This window comes from Conger conger, chromosome 7 (assembly GCF_963514075.1).
Source record: "Conger conger chromosome 7, fConCon1.1, whole genome shotgun sequence".
NCBI lineage: Eukaryota > Metazoa > Chordata > Actinopteri > Anguilliformes > Congridae > Conger > Conger conger.
Genome location: NC_083766.1, coordinates 16,788,348 through 16,812,777, shown reverse-complemented (window position 1 = coordinate 16,812,777; position 24,430 = coordinate 16,788,348). Strand labels below are relative to the sequence as shown.

Sequence of the window (24,430 nt, the reverse complement as noted above, 5' to 3'; positions counted from 1 at the left end):
TTCCCTAATTCTCTTTTATTTATTTGTATTTTAATATTTTATTTTTCCATGAAATGCTAATTAACTTCCTTAAATCTGCATTGTGCTTCTGGAAAATGCAGATTTGTAAACATTGGATTGGTTCAAATGGAATTTGCCAATTGCTAGTTCTGTGCATCTGCTTGCACAATTGAGTCATTTGCATTGCTCATGTTGTCTCACTAATAACTAAAAGCTGCACTTATAATTGGAATGAGATGGCTGGACCTCTCTGGTTAATAATTGTATCCTTGAGCTTCAGCTAATATCCAGCTGTGTAAATGGATTGTTTATGAAAGAATGTAAGCTTTCACATTTATATTTTGATGCCTAAAATCTGAATGTGAAATCTGGCAATTTGTTACAGAAAGGATGAAAATCATGACTGAGTGAAGTTCAAAGGACCTGTTCTTGTTATTATTCATCATCTTTTTCTTCTGGCTAGGCAGCACCTAGAACCGTTTGGTAACACTTTTTTAAATTTGCCGCACTGATTGCCAACAGTCCCATGTGTTTCACAGGCCACATTTTTTTTTTCCAATCTTCACCAAATCTGGGACAGATGGTTTTCAGACCTCATATTTCAGCAATGATTTGATGTGCCACCACTCTACCCCTTGATTCATTTGACAAGTGGGGGGTACCGCAATAAGTAACTAAGTTTTGCCCAATAACTGTAGATGTGTGTTTGCCTTAAAGTAATTCTTGTGTTTGCTTGTATGTTGGGAGATCCAAAGGCAGAAACAAAAGCGTTCGTCCATTACAGTCAATCAAAATTGGCTGCAAAGCCGCCAAACAGGAACTGAGTGCATATCTTCGTATATGTATCCTTTGACCAATAGGAGACACTGCAATAAGAAAAAATGTGTATCTGCTAATAACTGTTGATGTATTTAGGTTAAAAAAAAATATTAAAAAAAAGATTCTTATGTATGCTGATTACAGTAATGATTGCACATTACAGTCATTACGGCCAAACAATCTAAGCAGGACATATGTCAGATACACCCAATCATGTCAATTGACATAAAACTTGCTTTCAGTGCATGCAAATGCACTTTTAACATGATCCAATCAGTTATCATGGCGACCCTGCCCTGCTAGTCTGCTTGGCCCCCTTCAACCCTGCTTGCAGGTTTAATTTCAAGTAATTATTTTCTATTTCACATTAATGCTAAACTCTAACTGCCTTGCAAAAAACTTCAGTAGGCTGTTTTCACTTCTTGATCCAATTGTTGTTTTATTGTTGAAGATGCAATTCTGTGACACGCAAGCATATTAAACTATGCGAGGCTAAAGTGTTAATTTGAATCATTTTACCTTTGAAACACCTAAATTTAACACCTAAAATTATTGCTGATTTTATGTTGGAAGACCAGTGGAAATAAGAGGGGAGAAGATAAATGAATCTGGGAGAAGTGCCAGCACAAGAGAATGTCATTTTCAGGTCTTATTTTGCAGGCCAGGGCCTGTTTTTATTTGGTATCCTTAGAAGTCAGCAAGTATGCATCCAAGCTACTATTAGTAACAGTAAAATAGGTCTCGGGGCTGGAGCCAGTGCTGGGGTGTATTGGTGAATATTCAGTGCGAGAGCTGCAGTATTTGAAGGTTATGCTTTCTGAAAGTAATGTATTACCCTACCTCACTGTCTCAGAGGGCAGCCACAAGCAGCTTTGTGTTCTGCAGTGCTCTGAACATAAGACTCTTTGGTAGGATGATCTCGGTGGAGACGCTGTGCCACAGGCTGGGCGAGGTGTAGGAGCAGGAATGTGAAGGTGCTTCAGTTTGGTAAGAAAGAGGTCATACAAAAGGAGCAGCTGCAATCTGTCAGCATCCAAGACAAATAAAAGCGTAATAAATAAAAAGCAGTCAATACTTTAGGTCGCAGTGCTTAATGCAAGACAAATGGCTGACTAAAGACACCATGCACTTAAACATCCTGTAAAATCCAACTGTTCTGTGTTGCGTTTGTGCTGTATTGATACTGGCTGCAGCATAGCACATGAGTTACACAGGACCTGACTGTTTTAAAGTTGAGTTGGGCATGAGTACGGCACAAATGCTGTGCTGTGGCGGATGCGGCACTCACATTTGAAGGAGAGAACAGGAGTTTTATTCTCGACTATAAAGGAAGCCTTGAGATTTGGAGTTGGCCTTTGCCGTGTTTTGACAGGAAACTGACGGGACACTTGCTCTCCTGTGGTATTATGAGCTCAAACCTTTTGGCTTTTGGATGATATTTGGAAGAGAGGCTGGGGCAGGGGCCAGGGAGGAGGAGGGCATCAGTCCTGACAAATTATTTTGATCGATCCGAAAGTCAGCTTGGAGGCTCCTTGAATCTTACCCTTGTTTGCCCCCCACCATACCCTTGTTATAGGCAAGGCATAAGCAAATGGCCCAAAACTAAATTATCGCCATTGACTTCCTATAGCAGAAATGATAATAGCCAGATGATTTTAAAACAATTGATTTGTATTTTATATTTAAAGAATACAGTACTGTGCAAAAAGTTTTAGGCAGGTGTGAAAAAAATATGTAAAATAAGAATTCTTTCAAAAATAGAAATGTTAATAGTCAATAGTTAATAATTAACAAAATGCATGAACAGAAGACGTGAATGAACAGAAGAAAAAGCTAAATCAAATCAATATTTGGTGTGACCACCCTTTGCCTTCAATTCTTCTAGGTATACTTGCACACAGTTTTTGAAGGAGCTCGGCAGGTGTTTGTTCCAAACATCTTGGAAAACTAGCCACAGTTCTTCTGTGGATTTAGGCAGCCTAAAATGTGTATGTCTCTTCATGTAATCCCTGACAGATTCAAAGATGTTGAGATCAGGGCTCTGTGGGGGCCATACCATCACTTCCAGGACTCCTTGTTCTTCTTTACGCTGAAGATAGTTCTGAATGACATTGGCTGTATGTTTGGGGTCATTGTCCTGCTGCAAAATAAATTTGGGGCCAATTAGACACCTCCCTGATGGTATTGTATGATGGATAAGTATCTGCCTGTACTTCTCAGCATTGAGGAGACCATTAATTCTGACCAATTCTTACTTTAGAGCTTTTTTCACACCTGACTAAAACTCAGTGCTGTGTGTGTATATATATATATATATATATATATATATATACTTTAAAATGCATTTATATTTTAGCTGAACCATAGTTCTGAAATATGCGCTGTACTTAGCGTTTGATGGATTGGGCATGGTGTCAAATGATGTGCTAAGTCTCCCTTGTATATACAATTTTAGTATAGGACAACATAAATGTGAAATAGAGAAAGTCTTTATATACAGTATGAGAATAAATAAACACTTATGACAAATATAAACTTTGTAGTGTATACATACTTAGTTTTCTCGCAGTCTACATACAGTAATATTCCATTGTTATGTCACGAGGATCATGATTTCCTTTTTGATTTTAAGTCAAAGCAAATCTGTGACATCCATATTAAATCATGAATTGGTGGTAGTCTTATGGTCCGATTTACTAAAGGATTGCAATTGCTTTTCGCAGTGGGTCAAAATTGCTATTAGTATGTAATTTGCCAGTATTAGTAGGTCACTCTGTGGCTTTCCTTTTGAAGCATAGTTAAATGTGTTCATGCATATGTATACCCGGAATGAAGGCATGAAAAACAGGGTAGAGATTATGTAAATTGAGACAATTAAGCATTCCGCCTGATTTACCAAAGCACACATTAATTGCAATTGCGTGAGAATTTTTAGAACTCTGAGCAGGCGGTAGTTTGTCTGCACTGATATAGCCTATAGCTCACCCACGAGATGCCAGGGAAGAGTTTTGGGTATGGGTAGGAGATTAACGAATACATCCTCAGATGTATAACACTGGAAAGGAGACGGGATTTTAAATGTATTCTACACATTTCTGCTAATTCTTATATTGAGGTTATGAACTATTCAGTAAAAAAGTAGTACTGAATTTAAACAATTTATGCAGTTGTTCCGCATTTGTGTTCAGTGGGATATACACCGATGATCCAAAGCATTATGACCACTCACAGATACATTATTAATATATCGCATAACAGTTGACATGTTGTGTGCAGGAAAAATGGCAGTCGTAATGGCCTGAGCGACTTTGACAAGGGCCAAATCATTATGTCCAGATGTCAGAGTATAAAAACGGCGAGGCTTGTAGGCTGCTCCCAGTTAGCATCGGTGAGTACCTACCAACAGTGGTCCAAGGAGGGACAAACCCCAAACCGGCAACAGGGTGTTGGGTGCCCAATGCTCATTGATGCACAAGGGACCGATAGAAGGGCTATTGTGGAACCAATCACGGAAAATGAATGATGGTTCTGGGAGGAATGTGTCAACACACAATGCATCCACCTTGTTGTGTGTATGTTGCTGGGTAACCGCAGACCTGTCAGAGTACCCATGCTAACCCCTGTCCTGTCAAAAGTACCTACAATGGGCATGGTGCAATTGGAGAAGGTTGCCTTGTCCGATGGCAACAGTATTCCATGATGGCAGTGGCCTCTTTCAGCAGGATAATGCGCCCTGCCAGTGGCACACTGCACAAATTGTTCAGGAATAATTTGAGGAGGAGTTCAAGGCCCCCGAATTCCACAGATCTCAATCGGATCGAGCATCTGTGGGATGTGCTGGAACAAGCCCAATCCATGGCGGCTCCACCTCACAACTTATGGGACTTAAAAGATCTGCTGCTAACGTCTTAGTGCCAAATACCATAGAGCCCCTTCAAAGGTCTTGTAGAGTCCATGCCTCGGTGGGTCAGAGCTCTTTTGGGGGCACGCGGAGGACCAACAGCATATTAGGCAGGTGGTGATAATGTTTTGATTAATTGGTAGAAAATGTATTTTGAGTACAGTTTCAGACGTGGCCTTCTCCCATTACAAGTTTTCTTGTGGTTCCCTCTCAAAGTAGCTCCATACCCATTTCTTAGCACCTTGTAATCTTGTCGTGTAAGCATGCCATATATTGTTTCTGGCCCTTTTTATTGGGGTTTCCGACTGGAAAATTGTGAATGAAGGCATTTAATTCATGTTACTGTATAAATAGAAGTCTTAGTGAAGTGATTGTTAATGTATCCTTATCTTTGACCCCAACAGAGCCCCAATACAGGACATGTTTTTGTGCTGCGACTGTTTCCTTACACATTTATGATGCAGATTGCATTACTGGCTGGGCATAATAATCAGTACCTATAATTACCACCTCTCTTGTTAAAAGCAGAAGTAAAGTTCTGCTTTAAACATATTAAAAAGAAAAAGGGCCCTGTTACTTTTTTAGAAGATGTCCAAGGTCCAGCCCCAGGTTCATTTCCACCAAGAAGGAGATGGCTACAAAAACTCAACATTTCAAATGACCTTTTTCCAACGTCAGAAATATTTTTAGAAAATGGAAGATAAATGGAACAGTTGAAGGCAAGGCACAAAATCTGGAAGAGCCAGAAAGACATCAACAGAAAATTATGTGTCTGAAGTATGCAAAAGAAAACATTGAGAAGCCTTTTGGAACAATGTGCTTTGGACAGACAAAACCAAAATGGAACATTTTGGTCAACACCAAAGAAGGTAAGTTTGGAGAAAAAATTGTGAAGCCTTTGTAGAGAAGAACACCTTGCCTACTGTTAAGCATGGATGTGGGTCCATTATGCTTTGGGGCTGTGTGCCAACTTTTGGCTATTGTGCAAGTGGAAGGAAGAGTGGATTCTTCCAAATATCAAGAAATTGTAGGGGCTAATGATTGAAGGTCAGTCCAGACATTGACATTTATGAGAGGTTGGGTATTCCAGCAAGACAATGATCCAAAGCATACCATGAAATCAACCATGAATTACCTCCAGGAAAGACAGATGAAGGTTTTTGAATGGTCACCACTGTCCCCAGACATGAATATTGTTGAAAATCTGTGGAGCGATCTCAAATATGCAAAGGAGGCCGACATATGAGCTAGAGGTGTTCTGCCATGAAGAATGGAAGGAAATTCCAAAAGCGAGATACTCTTAGCTGGCTACAGGAAGCAGAGCTCCCAAACTTTTTCACAGGGCCTTTTTCCTTTTTTTATTATTTTGAAACTGAAAATGAACTTTGCCACCTTTGCCACCTGAAAATGAAAATAAAAAGTAATCTTGCTTTAAAATTTGAAGGTCGTCATGTTTAACTTTGTTTTTGCCATTTGCCAGGTTTACTTCTGTTCACATAGATATTTATGGTAAAAGGCTTTTTGACCAGGGGCGCCCACATTTTTACACACCACTATCTACAAACGTGCCAATTTAACTGATAATTGCTTATCTTTCATGATAAACAAATTGAATCAAATATATATTGGATGCTGAACAAGTGAGGTGTTTTAGCTTAATGCATTGAATTCTGTATGCTGAATGCTGAACATTAAATGAGGGTGTTAGTTGTTAGAACTGCTGGATTGGGAAATTGTCATATTTTAAACAAATTCTCACTTCTCTCGTGTACACAAGCAAATAACAGTGCCAACGTTCCAGAAAGCGGATTGAGAGCCAAATGTAAAAACAATACTATTCTTTAGAGATTACTTAAAACAGCCATGATGATTGTTATACTTATATAAAATTATACATTTGTTAGAAAATAATCTGTAAACTAGCCTCCTACATTGCATCAGTAAATCATAAACATCCAGGTTTTAGGGATTTTTCCCACCTGAAAATATATCTCAAATGTTCTGGATATATGTATACTGAGGCCATGGTTATTATTCAGCAACCTTTCATTTTCCAGTATCTTCAGGAGGCTATATAATAGATAAAAATTGCAGTATGTCAAAATCCTTTATAAAACAATGCATTTAATAATCAATTTTTGAATTATAGCTTTTACACGATAGGAGCCGTTTAAAACCCTCCTTCATTGGAGAGCATTTGGAGTGGTTGGGCGTTTCATCTATTCACCCTGACAGTGCACACTGTCTGAGTCATTCCCATGACTGAACTGTAAAATGTTCCCGCTGATGTGTAGTTTATTCAATTCCAAATCTCATTTATTTTGCAATTGGGGTAACTCATAACTTTAATTTTTTGCCATTCCAAGAATGTCACACCTCAAAAGAAAAACTACTGTCGGGTGATACCACCTGATTTGTTGTTTGCTAAGCACAACATATACACTCAGTGAGCACTTTATTAGGTATTTATTGTGCTATGCCTTGCCAGCCCATAACTTGGTAAAACATAGGGAAGATTTGAGGAGTCTCCAAACTGACTTTTGGAAGGATCCTGCCAAAATACATTGATACCCTCTCTTTCCTGACCTCTGCCCCAGCCTCTGCTTCAAGCATCATCACTAAGTCTGTAAGCCAAGAGCTTTGAGTTCATAATGCCACAGGAGAGCAAGCACCTGTCAGCTGCCCCTCAAAACATGGCAAAGGCAAACCTCAAATCTCAAGGCTTCCTTTATAATCCAGGGAACAGAACTCATGTAGCTCATGTATCATTTCTGAAAGTGGCAGCTGATGCGAGTGAGTTCTTAAGTACATGACCAAGTGTCATATCAGTACCCTGCTGAAAGAAACAGCTGCTAGCTGGTTGACCAGTTCCATACTCAATATGGTTTGACCAGCTCAAACTATGTTCTGAAACTGCTGGTAGTTGGTATTTCAAGCTGGTTTTAGCTGGATTTTACACCAGGGTTACCTCTCTTATTAAGATACATTTTAAAGATGTGGCATTGAGCGTAATAAATTCATCCATGACGTGATTTTTTCTTTATTTGTAATTTCACAGTGCACACACATTCATATAAAAATACAAAAAAATGAAAAAAAAAAAAAAAACATACGTGTACTGGCACTAGCATAGGACCTGATTGTGGTACTTGGAACACTCCATGGATCAATGCTGTAGCTCCAGTTTACCCGACCCTGCTCCTGGAGATCTGCGGCCCTGTAGTTTTAATTTCCATCCTGATTTCTCATACCTCATTCTACTAACAGCTCAATGAGGCAGTCCTGCTTAAGCTGGTGTACACCACCCACCTATCATGTTTATTTTATTTCTTGAGAAAAAGAAGAAGAAAAAAAACATACAGCAGATTTGTAATTACTGAAACTGTATACCTTATTTACAAATAACAGCCAGAAGTCAAATGTATTTGGTGAGTAATATCTCCTTCAGTTTATGTCAATGCCTTCTTATAGGCATTGATGGATTGTTGATAGTCTAGTTATTTGAGGAATATTAGAATTATATTAATTCATTTGACATAATGATAACAGTTACTTCTGAAAACAACAATCTCCATTTAGTTTATCATAAAAGCTCCAAAGAAAGTAGAATCCTCTTGCAACCGCACAGTTTGAATGTCGGTTACTTGGAGGTACAGCTTGTCTCCCTGTTCCAGGTGAAAGAGTGCCCCCTGGTGGCTAGAGAACAGTTGCAAATCAGGTGATGTGTCCCAGCACTTTGTCATAACTGCTTTCGAGAGCAGGATAGGCTCCTGGTAGGATTCAGTCTTCCTGTAAATATACTGCAGGAAAGGCTGTGAACGTTTTTCTTGGACTGAAGGAAGCAGTTGGAAGTAAACCTGAGAATAGACAAAGTAAAGTCCCTCCTGATGTACCACAATCTCTCCATCTGGACTGTATCCCATCATTCCATGCTGAACAGCTAATCCATTAATGTTGTTCCAGCGAAGATTATCCATTGTTCTTCTGATGTTGTTCTCCCCATCTAATTCAAATAAAAGTGTGATAATAAATTCAATTGTATCATACCTGTCAACACATTTAAATCTTGTTTTGTCAAGTTGTTTTAAATGTGAGAGGCCTCCATATTTTCTTACCATTTTTCAGCCAGTTAGGAAACTGCCTCGGTTCCTGCTCTGCACCCATGTGAATGACAGGCTTCTTGGATCGAGATAGTGTTATGTTGCTGGCTGTTGTGGGAAAGTGTAAATATAAGTGTTAACAATGCAGACTGCCAATTGTCAACACACCATGGAGGCATATTGCAGGCAAAATTAAAATACAATACATAAAATTCTACATTTGAATTTAACTTTCCCCACTTAAGTACATCCATCCATCCATCCATCCATCCATTATCAGAACCCGCTTATCCTAATCAGGGTCGCAGGGGGGCTGGAGCCTATCCCAGCATACATTGGGCGAAAGGCAGGAATACACCCTGGACAGGTCGCCAGTCCATCGCAGGGCACACACACCATTCACTCACACACTCATACCTACGGGCAATTTAGACTCTCCAATCAGCCTAACCTGCATGTCTTTGGACTGTGGGAGGAAACCGGAGTACCCGAAGGAAACCCACGCAGACACGGGGAGAACATGCAAACTCCGCACAGAGAGGCCCCGGCCGACGGGGATTCGAACCCAGGACCTCCTTGCTGTGAGGCAGCAGTGCTACCCGCTGCACCACTTAAGTACATTTCATCTCAAAATTCTAATTCGATAATGCTATTTACATTTGCCGTTGCATGTACTGGTATTGATATTTCATTTAAACAGGGATTTACTTGTTTTATGAGTAGCATTATTCAAATGATAATGCAGTTTGGAAAAGTAAAATGTAATTCTCAAACTGCATGGAAATGTTTTGTATGATTATCCAATAATCAAAATTGTAATTTAAATCAAATTTATCTAATTTAGACCAATATGGGTTTTTACTTTCTAACCAGGCATTTGAAATGTCATTATCAAACATGCTACATGATAAAGGTGGCAAAGTTAACATGCTTATCCAAATGTAAAAAGGGAAACGGTGCCTCGCATCTTTGCATTAAGTGTTCACCATCAAACCCAGACTCATTCGGAGATGAGTGTTCCATGTTGCCTGTTCTTGTGACAGACCATTATTTAGCCAGTTATTAAGCGATGGCAACGCTTTCACTCCTGAGGACTGGACATGAGACAGGGCAGCTTCCATGCCCCTGGTAAACACACAGGGTGCCAGTGAGGCAGAACTGCAAAATGATAACTTTGGCCCAAGTAGTCAAAACTTAGGAAGTGTCTGTATTCCCGTCATGGGGCTAGTGACTCTGGCACTCTGATGGTGCTGTGTTGACTCGACTTCCTGAGCCCGTCTTTCGAGAGTCACTGCAGCTGCGGGGCAGAAGACCTGACCGACAGTCAGCGGGAGGTTCTGCAGGCTGGTTTTGCACACTTCTGGCAAGCGAGACAGCCAACAGAACCTGGCAGCGGGTCTGCACCAGGTTGGGCAACGGTCTGCCTCAGTTTCTTGTCATGGGACCGACAGTCAGCAATGAGGTCACAGCTAGTTTCATGATGGAGGGGGTCAACATTAACATTAGCACCCTCCTATATTACAGTGTTTAGGACAAGCATCAGGATATAAGAGAGTGTTATCAATGCATGCCACACATGCAGTCGTATTGTATGCCTGCACCACTGTGAGCCTGAAAAGGGAGTTTTCCACACTTCAGCAGCGCGCATCTGCTCTCAGGAGATCACGACAGATGCAACACAGGCCGTGCTTATCTGCATCCCGCATAGCAGCCAATGTTCTGGCTTCAGTATTGTAGTGGGTGAAGACATTTTGGTTCTTAAAGTATTTAAACGGCTTTCAGAAATCCTCAAAGGCTTGCATAGCAAGGGGTGGGCCTATCATTGTTTGGCTCATTGGTGTCAGACCCCCCGTCAAAATGATGAGGCGAGCTTCTCAAGCTAGCCTTTGAGTCGCGGGGCAGTGGCGAGCACCTCCACACCTGTGCCGCCACATCTGTGCATTATCAATTTAATAATGCTACTCATAAAGCCTGTGAATCTCTTTAAATGAAATACTGACACTTGATGAATTATAATTTTGAGATTAAATTTGAGTGTTACATTGCCATTTTAAGTATTGCATTTCCATTTGAATTTTGCCTGTGATATGCTTCGATACACACCAGATGTGTAAAACAGTTGGTTTAATGTTTAAATGTCTGAATACATCGCTCTGTAATTACCTGTTAGCTGCATGTACAGGGCATTCCTGATGTCAGACAGAAGTTGCTGAAATCAAAGTAAAATTTGTCAGAATTACAATGTTATACATACAGACAGGTGAAATATTAAAGGAAAAACCAACTTAAAGTGTCTTGGTAAGGTGCCACCACAAGCTGCCAGTTCAGCGCCACTGGGCCTTGGCATAGATTCTACAAGTCTCTGGATATCTACTGGAGAGATGGAACAGCATTCTTCAAAAGTATATTCCCTCATTTGGTGTTTTGATGATGGTGATGGAGAGAGAGCACTGTCTAACAAATTGGTCCACAATCTCCCATAGGTGTTCAATTGGGTTAAGACCTGGTGACCATAGGTCACTGAGTGGTTTGTGAATCATATGCTGTCTTCATTGTTATGAAGGGTTTATGCACTCACTGCAACCCTACCATTATATCCCTCTCTATGTAGTTCTTGCTGATAGTCCGATCATGTCCTGCAGTCACCTGAGGAAGAGCTGCTCTTGTTTTTTCTTACATATCGCACTAATGCACGACCAACGCGGTCATCAAATGTGCACTTCGACCACAATTTGAAACCCGGTTTAATGATGTCTTTCCCATACCATTGTCACCCATCTGTATGGTAACAATGCAGAACAAAAGATCGTTTCTGTAACAGTCTCAATGTTAGCCCTACCCCGCAGCCCTACCTTGTGTGCACTCTTCCTTAATTCATTAATCCATAAGTCGCAACTTGCAAGACCCTGAGTGTTGAGCGAAGTCCTCTCCTGATATTCAGGATCAACAAGCTGGTCCAGGCAGTGGAACGGGTATTCGCCAACTCTGGCGTCCTCTTGAGCCTGTGTGAATGACAATGTAATGTTTTGACAATGCGGTATACATATGCGGAGTTACAGCTCTATAGAAGACTTTAGGGTTAGATCAAGTTAATTTCCTATAATATTCATTAACTGTAGCCTATCAATTCAAAATAATATTTACCTGGTTTATTTCTTCAGACAAATCGTACAGAAGGAATGCTGTTATTATCACTTCCGCTCCAAGAATGAGACTCAAGATCAAAACGAAAACATTCCATTTTCTTAGCTTGTCTTGCTTGTTCGCTAGGAGTAAGATGTTTTCTTTCAACTGATTATAAGTATGACTTTCACTTTCTGAAGTCATTATTCACTTTTAAACATTATTGTTGACATGCAGCAAAACAAAATGTTATTTCTGAACACCAGAACTTGACAATCTACCCCTAGAGTACAGTTTAGTGCGGCGAAACCAAATCCTTTCCGTATCCAGCTACACACTGGGTTGATCTTTGGAAAGTCCCCTGTCAAGTTAACGCCTCTTTCGTCACACTTCTACATTTAGTTTCACTTACGGGTATTTTCTTTTGAACAAAAGTGTGCCACAAAGGCAAAACGTTGCTTTCCCCTTACTTAACCTATTTTTATGTACAATTGCTTTCCGTATGAGAATATTCCTACGTAGAGTCCTCAACTGAGCCAAAAAGATGTATAGGAAGTTTGAAAATGTCAAGGAGATGTGGGAACCTCAACAAAATTTAGCCTACATTTTTTTTTTTAAATCACAATATGATAACGATTCAATTTCGAGTTAGAAATGAAGACGTTTTATGAATTTTGAGCGTTTTTAAACTATTCTTAATTGAGAATGACGGTGATTGAGTAATGGTGAACAGTGTGTGACGCCTGTTTCAAATTGGGAGATTATAAATAAAGACAGAAATTATGTAAACTCAGTTACACATCACAATAAGTATTAACAAAAAATAATGCCACTATAATATCAACCTGCAAGAAGATAACATGCTGTTACCACCTCCTACACTGTGGACAATGGGTTGGACTTTAGGAGGCATAAGAAATTAACAGTGAATGGTGAAAAGCCTCCACTCTAAAATGGTAAAAATGATTTACAACAATGGGCTGCATGCTCAGTCCTTCACAGTGTTTGTCATGCTACTCTGTGAAACAGATGCAGTCAGCCACACTACAGAGAGGGACACTGTTGCCACCTCCTCATCTTCCCTGCTGTGTGTTACCCACATTAGCTAGCGCAGAGGACCTCCCTGAATGTCTTCTGGGTCAGGAGAGTGTGCAGTTTCTCCAGAGCCAGCTCTTTGCGAAAGATGAAGCTGTTCACCACTGCAATGTCAAATATAATGAACAAACAAAGTGAAATGTTAGAACAGGAACAAATGACATTATTCAAAAGGCATAACACACCTTGGTACATACACCTAAATATATCATATATACACCTAAATATAAATATATATAGTAATCATGCACTCCATTTCCTAAAACAGCTGGTAGCAGGTAATTTCATCTGCGGATGTAAGCTAACACTGACATCCCAGCGACATAATCCTAGCAGTCGGCCACTCTAAATGCTAAACATTCAAACAGGGACATTGCGACCATGTAGTGCCAGTGAGTCAAAACACACCATCAGACCAGATCCGTCTGAACTGGTCAACCAGCTAATGACTAGCTATTTCAAGACCTAGCTAGCGAGCCCTTTGAATCCACAGCATGCCCAGGGCAGGGAACACAAGTAATTTTTCATGGCTAGATTAATCCCCCTAAGAAATACTATAATGTGTACTGTGTAATGTACTGTAACTTGTACATATGCCCAGTTTAGTTAGTTAGCAAACACCAACATCCCAGCAACATATCCCAGCAATCAGAGCTCAAATGCTAGCTGAACATTCAAGCTAAACAAGAGTAGCCCAGGTCAGCTTGATGAATCCTCCAAACAAATGCTGTAAGTTACATGTATGTACGTGGTATGTAAGGCAAAATGTAAGGCAAAGCAAAATAACGTAGCTAACTTGGCTAGCTAACTTGGCTAGCTTAACTTGAAATGGGAATTTCAATTTAAGTGGACAAATGTTTTGAAATTGTTTCTACTTACATTTATTCCTCATTGTAACGTGGCAAGGTTCCATGATGAAGGACTGACACAGTGTGAAGTTGAAACTCAGTCAAGCTTTATTAGAGAGACTCACAACATGGAGGTCAGGCTCCATTGTACTGCATTTCCATGGCAATCAGATTGAAAGCCCCTCAACCACTCCCCAAACTCACCCACGATGGGACATAACACAAACAATACAGCAATACACGATTCTTTTAGGTCAGTTTGTTTGTACAGGCAACAGTTATGCTGTTTAACATTTATTTGTTTAACTATTTGTTTAATTAGTAATAGTCTCTCACATATCCGGTAGAGTGTGCAAAGCATGCTAGAAGCTTCTGGCCAATTCAGTTGGAACAGCCCCTGGACGGTACGTTGCCCCCACCCGAGGGGCCTGTCGTCCCCAACGGTGTTGGTGCTGCACTCCAGTTGCCCCCAGTAGCAGGTGTGGTCGATGGTGGCGCCGGCGCTGAGTGACCTTGAGAAAGGTCTTGTAGGAGGACCACAGGATGTCCCTTGAGAAAGGCCTTGTAGGAGGACCACAGGATGTTCCTTGAGAAAGGCTTTGTAGGAGAACCACAGGATGTTCCTTGAGAAAGGCCTTGTAGGAGGACCACAGGATGTTCCTTGAGAAAGGTCTTGTCGGAGAACCAAGGATATTCCGCCGTGCCCCCCAACGGGCAAACAGGTCCAGTCCTATGATGCAGGCGTCTTGGATGTTGGCCAGCCAGAAGTCATGGTGGGTTTGCTCGCCACCCACCCCGATGTACAGCAGCTTCTGTCCCTTCATCTCTGCCCACTCACTGTCCTCAGGCCCACCGTGGAGGTGGTCCAGCCAGGTGAAAGCATGCCCATAGTGTCGGGGGAGTATACCAGGCTGGATGATGGAGATAGGGGGCCACGTCCACTAGGGCTCGGCAGGGGTGTTCATCAAGTTGAAAGTTCAGTTGGCCATTTTATTACATTTCAATGGCAATCGGATCAAAAGCCTCTCAATCGCCCCCGGAGCTCACCCACGGTGAAACACACTACAAACATTTTTAAGGCAGTAATACGTGATTTTTCTAGCTCATGTTTGTACAGACAACAGTTACACTGTTTAACTAACATTTATTCATTTAACTAGTCTTCATACCCAGTAAAGTGTCCGGTGCACAAAGCATGCAGGGAGCGTCTGGCCAATTCAGCCGGAACAGCCCCCAGACACTACAGTATGTCCAGCCTCCTAATGGTTAAAGTTGTCACCCCTTATCATCATTTTTCATTACTATTTGAAATATTTGAATAACTGTGTTGTAGGGCAAATGTTACTGAATGATGGCTTTCAGATGAGTGTCTTGACATTTATAGTTTGAACTTTATGTTCAAATATATAATATATAAATGTGTTAAGAACATCATTCTTTTTCTGAGCCAGGCCTGATTTAACTATTTTTATGTTCATCTGATTAATGTTGCTGTAGATTCCTGATTCTTCTGTTCATCTGGTATCTGACCTTTTCCGCAGTCAGAGATATGGCAAACTGTACTTAAATTGAATCATTCAGACATTTCAACAATGCATTGCCTATTCTGAACAGGCGGCTTCTGTAATCACATTGTGTTTTATTACTTGAATTGGGTTTTGTTTCCCATTGCATGGCAAAATCTCTTGCCAGGGCAAGTTGTCTGGTTCAGGCTGTTACTTCCTATTCCTGATAGAGCAGATGCTAATACTTAGCTAATTATTGAAACATTGTTAGATATTAGTTTAGATGTTGAGTGCTGTTTGTAAATGAGCTGCAGTTGGACAGTGCAGTGTCATTGAACTTTGTGTTTCTGACCACAGCAGGGTGAGAGAAAGGACAGAGGATGAAGAGGAGTAAGTCAGAATCCTTCCCTACAGCAAAGGTTATCTTGTCTGTATCTTTCTGTACATTGTCCATGTCTGCAGTGCAACAGAATGTTTCTCAATGCCATGTTTCTGGAAGAAAACTCACATGAAAACTCTGATCAAGAGCAAAGGAACCATGTATTATTTCTGGGATATCCTGATGAATGCTCAAATAGGGGGCAGAGAATTCTAACCAGACATCCAAAGTGTGTGGTTGGAGACATCCAAAACATGTGGTTGAGAGACGTCCAAGTTGTGTGGTGCCAAACATCCAAACCGTGTGGTTAGAAGAAGCCCAAGGCATGCAGTAATTTGACGCCGCTCTGGACAAATGGTGCAAACCTAGTGGACTGTTACTCAGAGCACTGCAACTTGGCCAATCAGTGCAAGCATTACACCCTTTGCAGTCACCTCAAGCTCTGCAAGATATTCATGTGAGAAGCATTGTCGATCACTAAGCGCCACACCGGCTAATTGCATTTTAGCTGTAATTTGATTTGTCAGATTTTGTTCAAAGATGAATCCAAGGGGAGAAACTCTATCTACAGAAACATCAACCCATCAGATTTGAACATGCTGCGGGACCAGATGTTCATCATGCCCATTCATAGTTAGTACATGTGGTTCTATCTGCATGTGGTGTATGGACATATGTGTGGACTGTTGGGACCAGTGGACAGGTGCCAAATTACCTTGCACTACCCTTATTGCTTACTCATGAATGATAAATGATGGCTGTTGCATAGGACAACAGCATTCATTTCTAAATAAACAAACTAATGAACTCATATTTACATAACAGTAAATAAAAAGATGTACAACAAATCATTTAAATCCTGAGGAAGAAAGACCACTTGATATCCTGTTAAATAAAGGCAGCTCATCTGAAAATAAATGGTCTGCCAAGGTAAAAAAACAATGAATCACAACTGCCAATAAACCTCTTTAGTTTGAATAAACTTTCACTCATTCTGGTTGACTCCTCTGCTGGCTTTCTAGACTCACCTGCAGGGAAAATGAAAAGCATTTTCTAGCTGTATCCACCCTTGCTCCCCACACCTGGCACTGCCTTGTGTAAACAGAGCTAGTGGCTGTTAGCAAGCCCTGGGTGCTCTTACCCATGGTTCATATATTCATGACATTACATTTAGGCACTTAGCAGATGCTCTCAAACAGTTATTTACAAAACCATCATGCTTGTATTACAGTCCATTTATACAGCTGGTGATATACTGGAGCAATTGAAGGTAAACACCTTGCTCCAGGATACAACAGCAGTGCCCATCTGGGAATCCAACCCATATCCTCAGAGTTACGAGCACAGTTGCCTTCCTGTTATACGATGGTGATGCAGAAAATGTATTGAAGAAATTCAGACTAGGCTGTATGAATGAAACGTCATTGCCCCGCTTACATTTTGCATTGTTGGGGAGTTGTTTAACAATATGTAGTTAACATTAATGTTGTTAAAATAGTAGTTCAATTTTGCAGCAGTTTGGTAGTTCAACTACATTAAAATTTGTGTTGTGGTTATAGTAGTTAATTACCTTTTTGTTATTTTGAGGAGAGTTACCTACAGGAACTACCAACAACTTTTGGCCATAAGATGTTTGTTTGTTTTCCTCTTTGACCAGATACTATCTCCCATCTCTCCTTTCCCCCCTAATCCTGGTTGATGAGAAGCACTCCACTCTAACTGCCACATATAAAATTGATATGGCAATGCCAGGTATGTTTTTCCCTCTGTACGTGACTTGGCAGGGTGAAAGATGCTGCCATTCTGTATGCAGACCTGACTGTGTACTGCCGCTCCCTTAGCGTGACTGTGTTTCCTCAAGGCCCTCTGCTGTTCGTCTAACAAGAGAAACTGCAACTTCAAAAACCTGCTGTGCAATGTGAATGCGAGTGGGCGACACTCCTACTCTCAAAACCAGTAGCTGACATTATAGCTCCTGTGCTGCACATCAGTGCTTAATGAGGAAGGGCACCAGTCCAGTGTGTTGGATTCAAATTTGGAAAGAGAATAATAGTGGGAAACACTCCCTCCCGCCTAAAAACCAAGTGGGAATTTTGGCTTCAACCCTCACTTGGCATCCATACCTCATTAGCCATGTATGTGCAGTGCATAGATATTCTGTTCATCGCATTACTTTTTTATACTATACGAAATGTTGCCACCTCACTCTCTCCCCTTGTATTTTGTCCAGCTCTCCAACTGTCCTGTCATAACTCACTTTCCTTCATCGTAAATCCTCATTGCCCATCAGTGTGAGGGTTTTCATCGATTCTGAACTGATCTGGGCAGCGATTCTGAACAGACTGGACATTCTGGTGGTTTCTGGTTTTCTTCAATCACCCAAAAGTTCAAAAGCAGTTTGAAAATCTGTGTTGTAATGGTTAAGAATGCTCTTTGGTGTGGGTCGGTCAAATGCAGAACAGGCTTGCCTTGCAGCTGACAGTCCACGATGTACTCTTCATTTCTGCATGCATGCCAAACGCCTGTGTGATCCACTGCTGGACGTGGGCTCACTCACAGGCTGCCACCGCGGTCTAGACAGCAGCTGGAAGATAATCCCTGTGATCGGCTCTTTACAGGGCGACATAGCACATTCCATTTTAATTATATCGTCATCACCGCATCTCTGTACATAATCAATGCATGACATTTCTTTTTTTTTTTTATACTCATTTAGCATCATGCCTTCAGTGCATCTCAAAATGTATGGCAGGTGCAAAAAAAAACCATGCTTCTTTTCAATTTGCCCAGAAGATGGCAAGGGCAACTTAATTCTAGATTGCAGTCTTGGATTATGTTTTTTGCCAAATGTTTTTTTTTTAAATAAGTTATAGATGTGCAAAAAATGTTTTGTATTTTATTTAATTGCCTGCATCAGTGTTTTGTTCGGCAAGGTCTGCATGTCCTCACAGATAAAAACCCCTGTTGGAATCTGCTTGTCTGTGATCACCACCTGCTGGACCAAGGCTGCAGTCAGTGCTGTATTTGTTGAGCTGCAGGCTGAGTATATGCTGGGTAATTCTTTTCATCAAGTTTCCTTGGTCATATTTTGATAGCTGACTACATTTTCAGTAAAATCACAATTTCAGTTTGCCATTACTCAAGCAATTTATATCTACTTTGGTCTCATTATCACTATAGCATTTACAATTTAAACAATGGTCTGGATATTTATAAATAAAACAAATTGTAATAGACACACATTCATGAATGGTAAATGACTGGCATTTAAATAGCGCCTTTATGCAAAGCGCTGTACAATTGATGTTTCTCATTCACCCATTCCCACACCAACAGTGATTGGCTGCCATGCAACGCACCAACCAGCTCATCATTGGGGGTTAGGTGTCTTGCTCAGGGACACTTCGACACATCCAGGGCGGGATTGAACCGGCAACCCTTCGACTGCCAGACGACTGCTCTTACCTCCTGAGGCAATGTCCCCATTCAAATCCGATTTCTCGTATCTGAAATGAAAATTAATTGCACTTATTCAGAATGTAACTTGGGTTACTGGGTAATCATGCAGCAATTATATGTTTATGTGTGGTTTCCCTACCCCCACTGGGATGGACAGTGTGGGTGAGCATGACACCGGCTCCAAAAAGCATGGCAGATGCACCACCTCCATAGAGACTGCCAGCCTGGATGTACAGGCCAAATATGTGCTGAAGACCATTCAACCAGCAGGAGAGGACAAACAACCACCTGTCTGCAACAATTACCATCTTTGTTGTGCTTTTAATATATTTAACATTTGAAGCTAGCAGAAAAAGTTGAGTGTAACTTCTTGTCACTAGAGTATGGTAAAAAGGTAAGCAGTAAAACAACAATGGGAAAGTACCAAGAGCCACATACTGCAGTGTCAGCATCGACTTAAATCCCACCAGGCTGCAGAGTTCCAGCTGGCCCTTTGCTCACTAAGCTACCACTGCAGCTCTCCTGCCGTGCACACACATCTGGTTCACTCATGAAAGCGAGGAATGTCTCTGCCGTATAGATTTTTTAATCCAGAACCCTTTTTTTCCACTTAAAATTACTCTCATTTATCATTTTTAGCATATTTCCATATCCATTATATGGATAATCTCTTTCCCTGCAGGGTCAGATTACAAAGGGAAGTAACAAACCTGTTTGCCTGCTGAACTCCCAGGATAAATATTTCATGCAGCCGTGACAAGCTGAAAACAAGAAAATCCCATATATTTAAGGCCTCACAATGTGTTTTTGTGAATTTTAATTAAATTCAGATCACACATCCCAGCACATATCTGTGTAAGCTGGATTCTGGGAAGCTATGTTCACAGGTTACAATGAGAGAGGTTTGAGAGTATGGCTTTTCAAAAGAAATGCAAATGATTACAACATGCCAAATTTCCTTGGTAAAAATTAAAATACATGCAGTCCTCAATGACTACTACCATGGCACAGAACAGCTTATGTCAAAACAAATTAATGGTTATGGGAGCAATGTGTCACAACACACAGTGCATTGTACCCAGCTGCGTACCAGTCAGAGACCCCTGTCCACCGTCAAAAGCACCAACAATGGGCACGCAAGCGTCCGAACTGGACCTTGGAACATTGGAAGAAGTTTGTCTGATCCAATCAGTCCCATTTTCTTTTACACCATGTAGATGGCCAGATACGTGTTCGCCATTTGGCACCAAGATGCACTGTGGAAAGAACATGAGTGCTCCAGTCCATAGTAATGAAGCTGGAACTGTTTTATAGCCCGTGGGTAGCAGCAGTCAAAAACTGGAAGAACTACCTATTTTCTAAATTCTGTGTATTTTTATCTAACTCAAGTGGTGCTTTGTGTTGACTGGACTGGGCTAAAATAAATGCCTGGAGCCTGGAAGGCAGAGAGAGAATGACAGCTGAACTGCTTCACATCTGAACTTAACAGAGGGGCTTCCTGAGAACCTCAGCAATATCTTAATGAAAGGGGCCCTGCTTCAGACCAGATTCATATCCTCAGGAAAAACTGCTTAACAATTGCTGTCAATTCAGCGGACAAAAAAGGTTCAGTTCTGGTGTCCAGCCAAGTATTTATAGTCTCCAGAACATGCTGATGTAGTAGGATTGTTGCTCCAGACTATCCTTTCAGAAATAAGGGATATTGTGTACTCATCTCGGGAGCTTTAGCTCATCATCAAGCAGAGCACAAACAATGTGAGTGACTAGCCCTTTGGACCACAGAAAAACCACCACAGTGGGGCCTGCAGCAAAAACAATATGATCATACTTATTCATGCCATGTCCTTTCTTATATAATTCGACATTTTCTAAAGAGTATACAAGTACTCTATGAGCACAGTAACTTGCTAGTTCCTGACCAATGTAGCTGTCATTTTTCCATCCAGTGGGCAAACTGTTTAAATAGCAAATGAACTGACGCCCATTTGTGGGTGGGTTGGTCTTAAGATGAGGTGTGGTCAGGCGCAATGTGGACTAATTGCTATTTTGATGCAGCTGAAAGCGATTGTGCCAAGACTAAGACTAGGATCGAATAGAGCCCTAAGGGAACTGTACATACACTACACCCAGCTGAATTCCCTGCTGAAGAACATTGCCAACTAAGGCAGTGTTGAGGCGCTTCTGAAGTTTGCCCAGAATAAGTCTGAGACGTAACCTCTCAGAGAACGGGTCAGCACTGCCTGGCAGTTTTGTCTCTAACGGCAACAGCACCTGCAAGCTGCGATTAGTGCTGAGGTGTGTACCCTCTGTGTGTCTACGTCAAACCACTAGAAGACCACTGACGCCACGTCATAACATTTGCATTAAAAAACAAATGAGGTTTTCATAAAGAAAATAATATCTTCAGCTTAATGAGACTTACTTCTAGAAATGTTTTTGTTGTGGCTTGAATTTGATGTAAAGCAACTTCAGCTTAGGGAATACTTCTAACTATAACACTGTGACAGATTGCTTAAACTCTGTCAGATGTCACAGCAAGCCAGCTGTTATTTTGTAGTTATATTTGCACAACACCCACAGGTATGATTCATAAAGGATAGACTAGAGGACTTTTTTTTCTTTTTGTTCAAACAATATTTTCTCACCACTATCCATCAGTGTGGCTGTGAGCTTTGCCACCCTTTGAGCAATGTGTGGGTGTGTGCATTTGTTTGCCTGAAATTTACCGGAACACGCGGGGGTTTGACTGGTCACCCAACAGATTGCCAAGCTGCCCACTGGGACATATATATAAGGCCACTGGAGAGGGGCCTGCACTTGGGCTCCTACTCCCACAAGTAGAGGTACCTAAAGAAACAGAGGGCCTTCTTCATAGTGCACACACACTTTGTATTTAGAACAAAGACGTCACTCAGGAGAAGCTCTAGAGAGTCTCTTTGAAACCGCCTTTAACCAGATTATGCTTTGAACAGGAGCATAAGACCATCTTGGGGTATGCTTGAGTAAAATGTGATTTTCAAAAGGAAAACATTTTTTTTCTGCAGATTTCAAATTGAGTTCTTATAAGAATGCAAGTGTATTTATTTTCTGATTGATTTCCTGACCAGGGAACACAGCCAGCATGCATCAGTAGGGTGATGGGTATGGCTGTGGAGAAGGGATCCTTCTGGACTTGTACAGCCAGCAGGGACACCCCTTGACCTTCAATAATCTGTTTCTTGTGCACTGGGTGTGTCCCCCTTTCCCTGACCCTCTCAATCCAGATGGTTCTCAGTTGGACACTCTGTACTGCTTGCCACCTTAATCTCTCCGTGGGTAAGCGCATGCCTAAACCAACAATGTCTGTCTGCAATTCCAGGAGTGGCATGATGCGAATGGAGCAGCAGTAGTACCCAATCACACCCATGGCCAAATACAGATGCAGCATTGCAGGCCTAACTGGTGAGACTGGACTACAAGGGTGGGCACTCAAAGCAGGTCTGACTCACATCTGTATGTCATGACTACATAGAGGTCTGACTATGTAGCAAGGAGCACTGAAGTCCCCAATGCATGAGATGTTAATCATTGATCTGTCCCTACTTTACAGAGTATTTATTAAGAGCCATTGACAGATAATGCAAGCTTCTTGCAGTCACAATTTCTTACTTCCGTAATTCTTGTCTGTAGAACATTTATCAGGAATATGCCACTTATGGCTCACACACAGGGGTGCAATGGACCCTTCCCACACTGGTGGTATTGTCTCTCCTGTAAAGTGCAGTAAAAGGTATTTTCCCCCTGCCTGATTTCCTCTATCACTACATATTTGTCACACTGGTTTCAAATGGAACCCGAGAAAACACAAAATGCATTTTTTTAAATTGCTATTTAATTTATTTCATGAAAAGGTTCAGTGTGACAAATATGCAATAATAGAGGAAATCAGGAAGGGGTAAATACTTTTTCACAGCACTGCACACTAACTTGAGTTTCCAGGGCTGGACTGGATTTGGCCACCAATGGGTTCATTGAACCCACTAAGTATTCAGCATGTAACCTAACCTGCACTGATTCCGGCATGTCCCCCCATCTATCTCAGCAGCATAACAGCAACAACAGGTTCAGCAGCATGCCCAACAGCAAGTCCACCAGCAGTTCCAGCAACAGGTGGCTGCGGCACATGCACCAGCATGTAATAAGAACTTTTCTGGTATGGCATCCTGAAAGTTCAGTGTGTTTTGCAGTGTGTCAGCAAACTAGTGTTTTGTTTCAGAGCAGAAATATGACTGTGCCAGAATTCAGGGTACAGGGATGAGATGTGAATTTCCTCAGTGCCAGCAGAACTGTGTGCTCACTGTTCCTTCTAAATATTCCAGCATTTCTGAGCATAGCAGCCAACTGACCTTTTTCATCTTTCCAGACCACAAAAGGGCATTTATCTTACACCATGTTGCACCCAATTCTTGATAAGCCATTTTTTAATTTAGATTCTTTCCCCACACAAGTAACTTCTCATTCTATTACACACACAAATAAATCTATTACTCACTATGAAGAGCCACAGGTTTAAAGGGAATACTTCCTGTACACATTGAATTACACAAGGGGCTAGGCCCACACTCTTCTCTAATTCAGTAAAGCACATCAGGACCTGGTGCACTGCTTGGGCAGCTTTGGTTTCATATATGGTAGAGAGAAGCAAACATTGCTGTCAATCACTGTCTAAAGCATATTAAAAAGGGACACAAAAGCACTAGTTGAAGGACAAACTTGTTTTTTCCAACTCAAACCCATTATCATTAAGTCCACCATGCTCATCAGTAATGATAATCATCATTTCATCTTTCTTTGGGGAGCTTTGCTACCCCCAAGAACCACTCTACTCGGATTTGCAATGCAGTCTCATGGGGCCATGCAAACAAGCTCTGAAATTCCTATAAAATAACCACCCTCAAATCGATAACTGCATAGCCTGAAGGGGACATTCAATTACATAATTTTCCATCAGCCTGTTACCAGGCATTTGATGTTTCAGCTGAGAACCTCAGTGAGAACTACTGTACAACAAGCAGAAAAGTTCCAAGGAAGTTACTGCAGTGAACAACTCTACCAACCCTGATATATGTGCGCATCAAGCGGCCAGCTTTCGAGCTGTTAGTTTCGGCAATCGATATGAGGTCGCCCCCTAGTGATACCTATATTTTCCCTCCATTCATGTT

At 41.2% G+C, this 24,430-nt stretch overlaps 1 protein-coding gene across 1 annotated transcript; it reads right to left on the bottom strand.

Moving 5' to 3' along the window:
- Positions 1-7,740: 7,740 nt before the first annotated feature.
- tnfsf10l4 (tumor necrosis factor (ligand) superfamily, member 10 like 4) lies at positions 7,741-12,268 on the bottom strand. The gene is made up of 5 exons (XM_061249271.1): positions 11,965-12,268; positions 11,673-11,822; positions 10,984-11,029; positions 8,836-8,928; positions 7,741-8,723 (listed from the first exon to the last, which is right to left on the bottom strand). Exons 1-5 carry the CDS (start codon positions 12,145-12,147, stop codon positions 8,296-8,298), a joined length of 900 nt encoding a protein of 299 aa, XP_061105255.1. The 5' UTR covers positions 12,148-12,268; the 3' UTR covers positions 7,741-8,295.
- Positions 12,269-24,430: the final 12,162 nt, after the last annotated feature.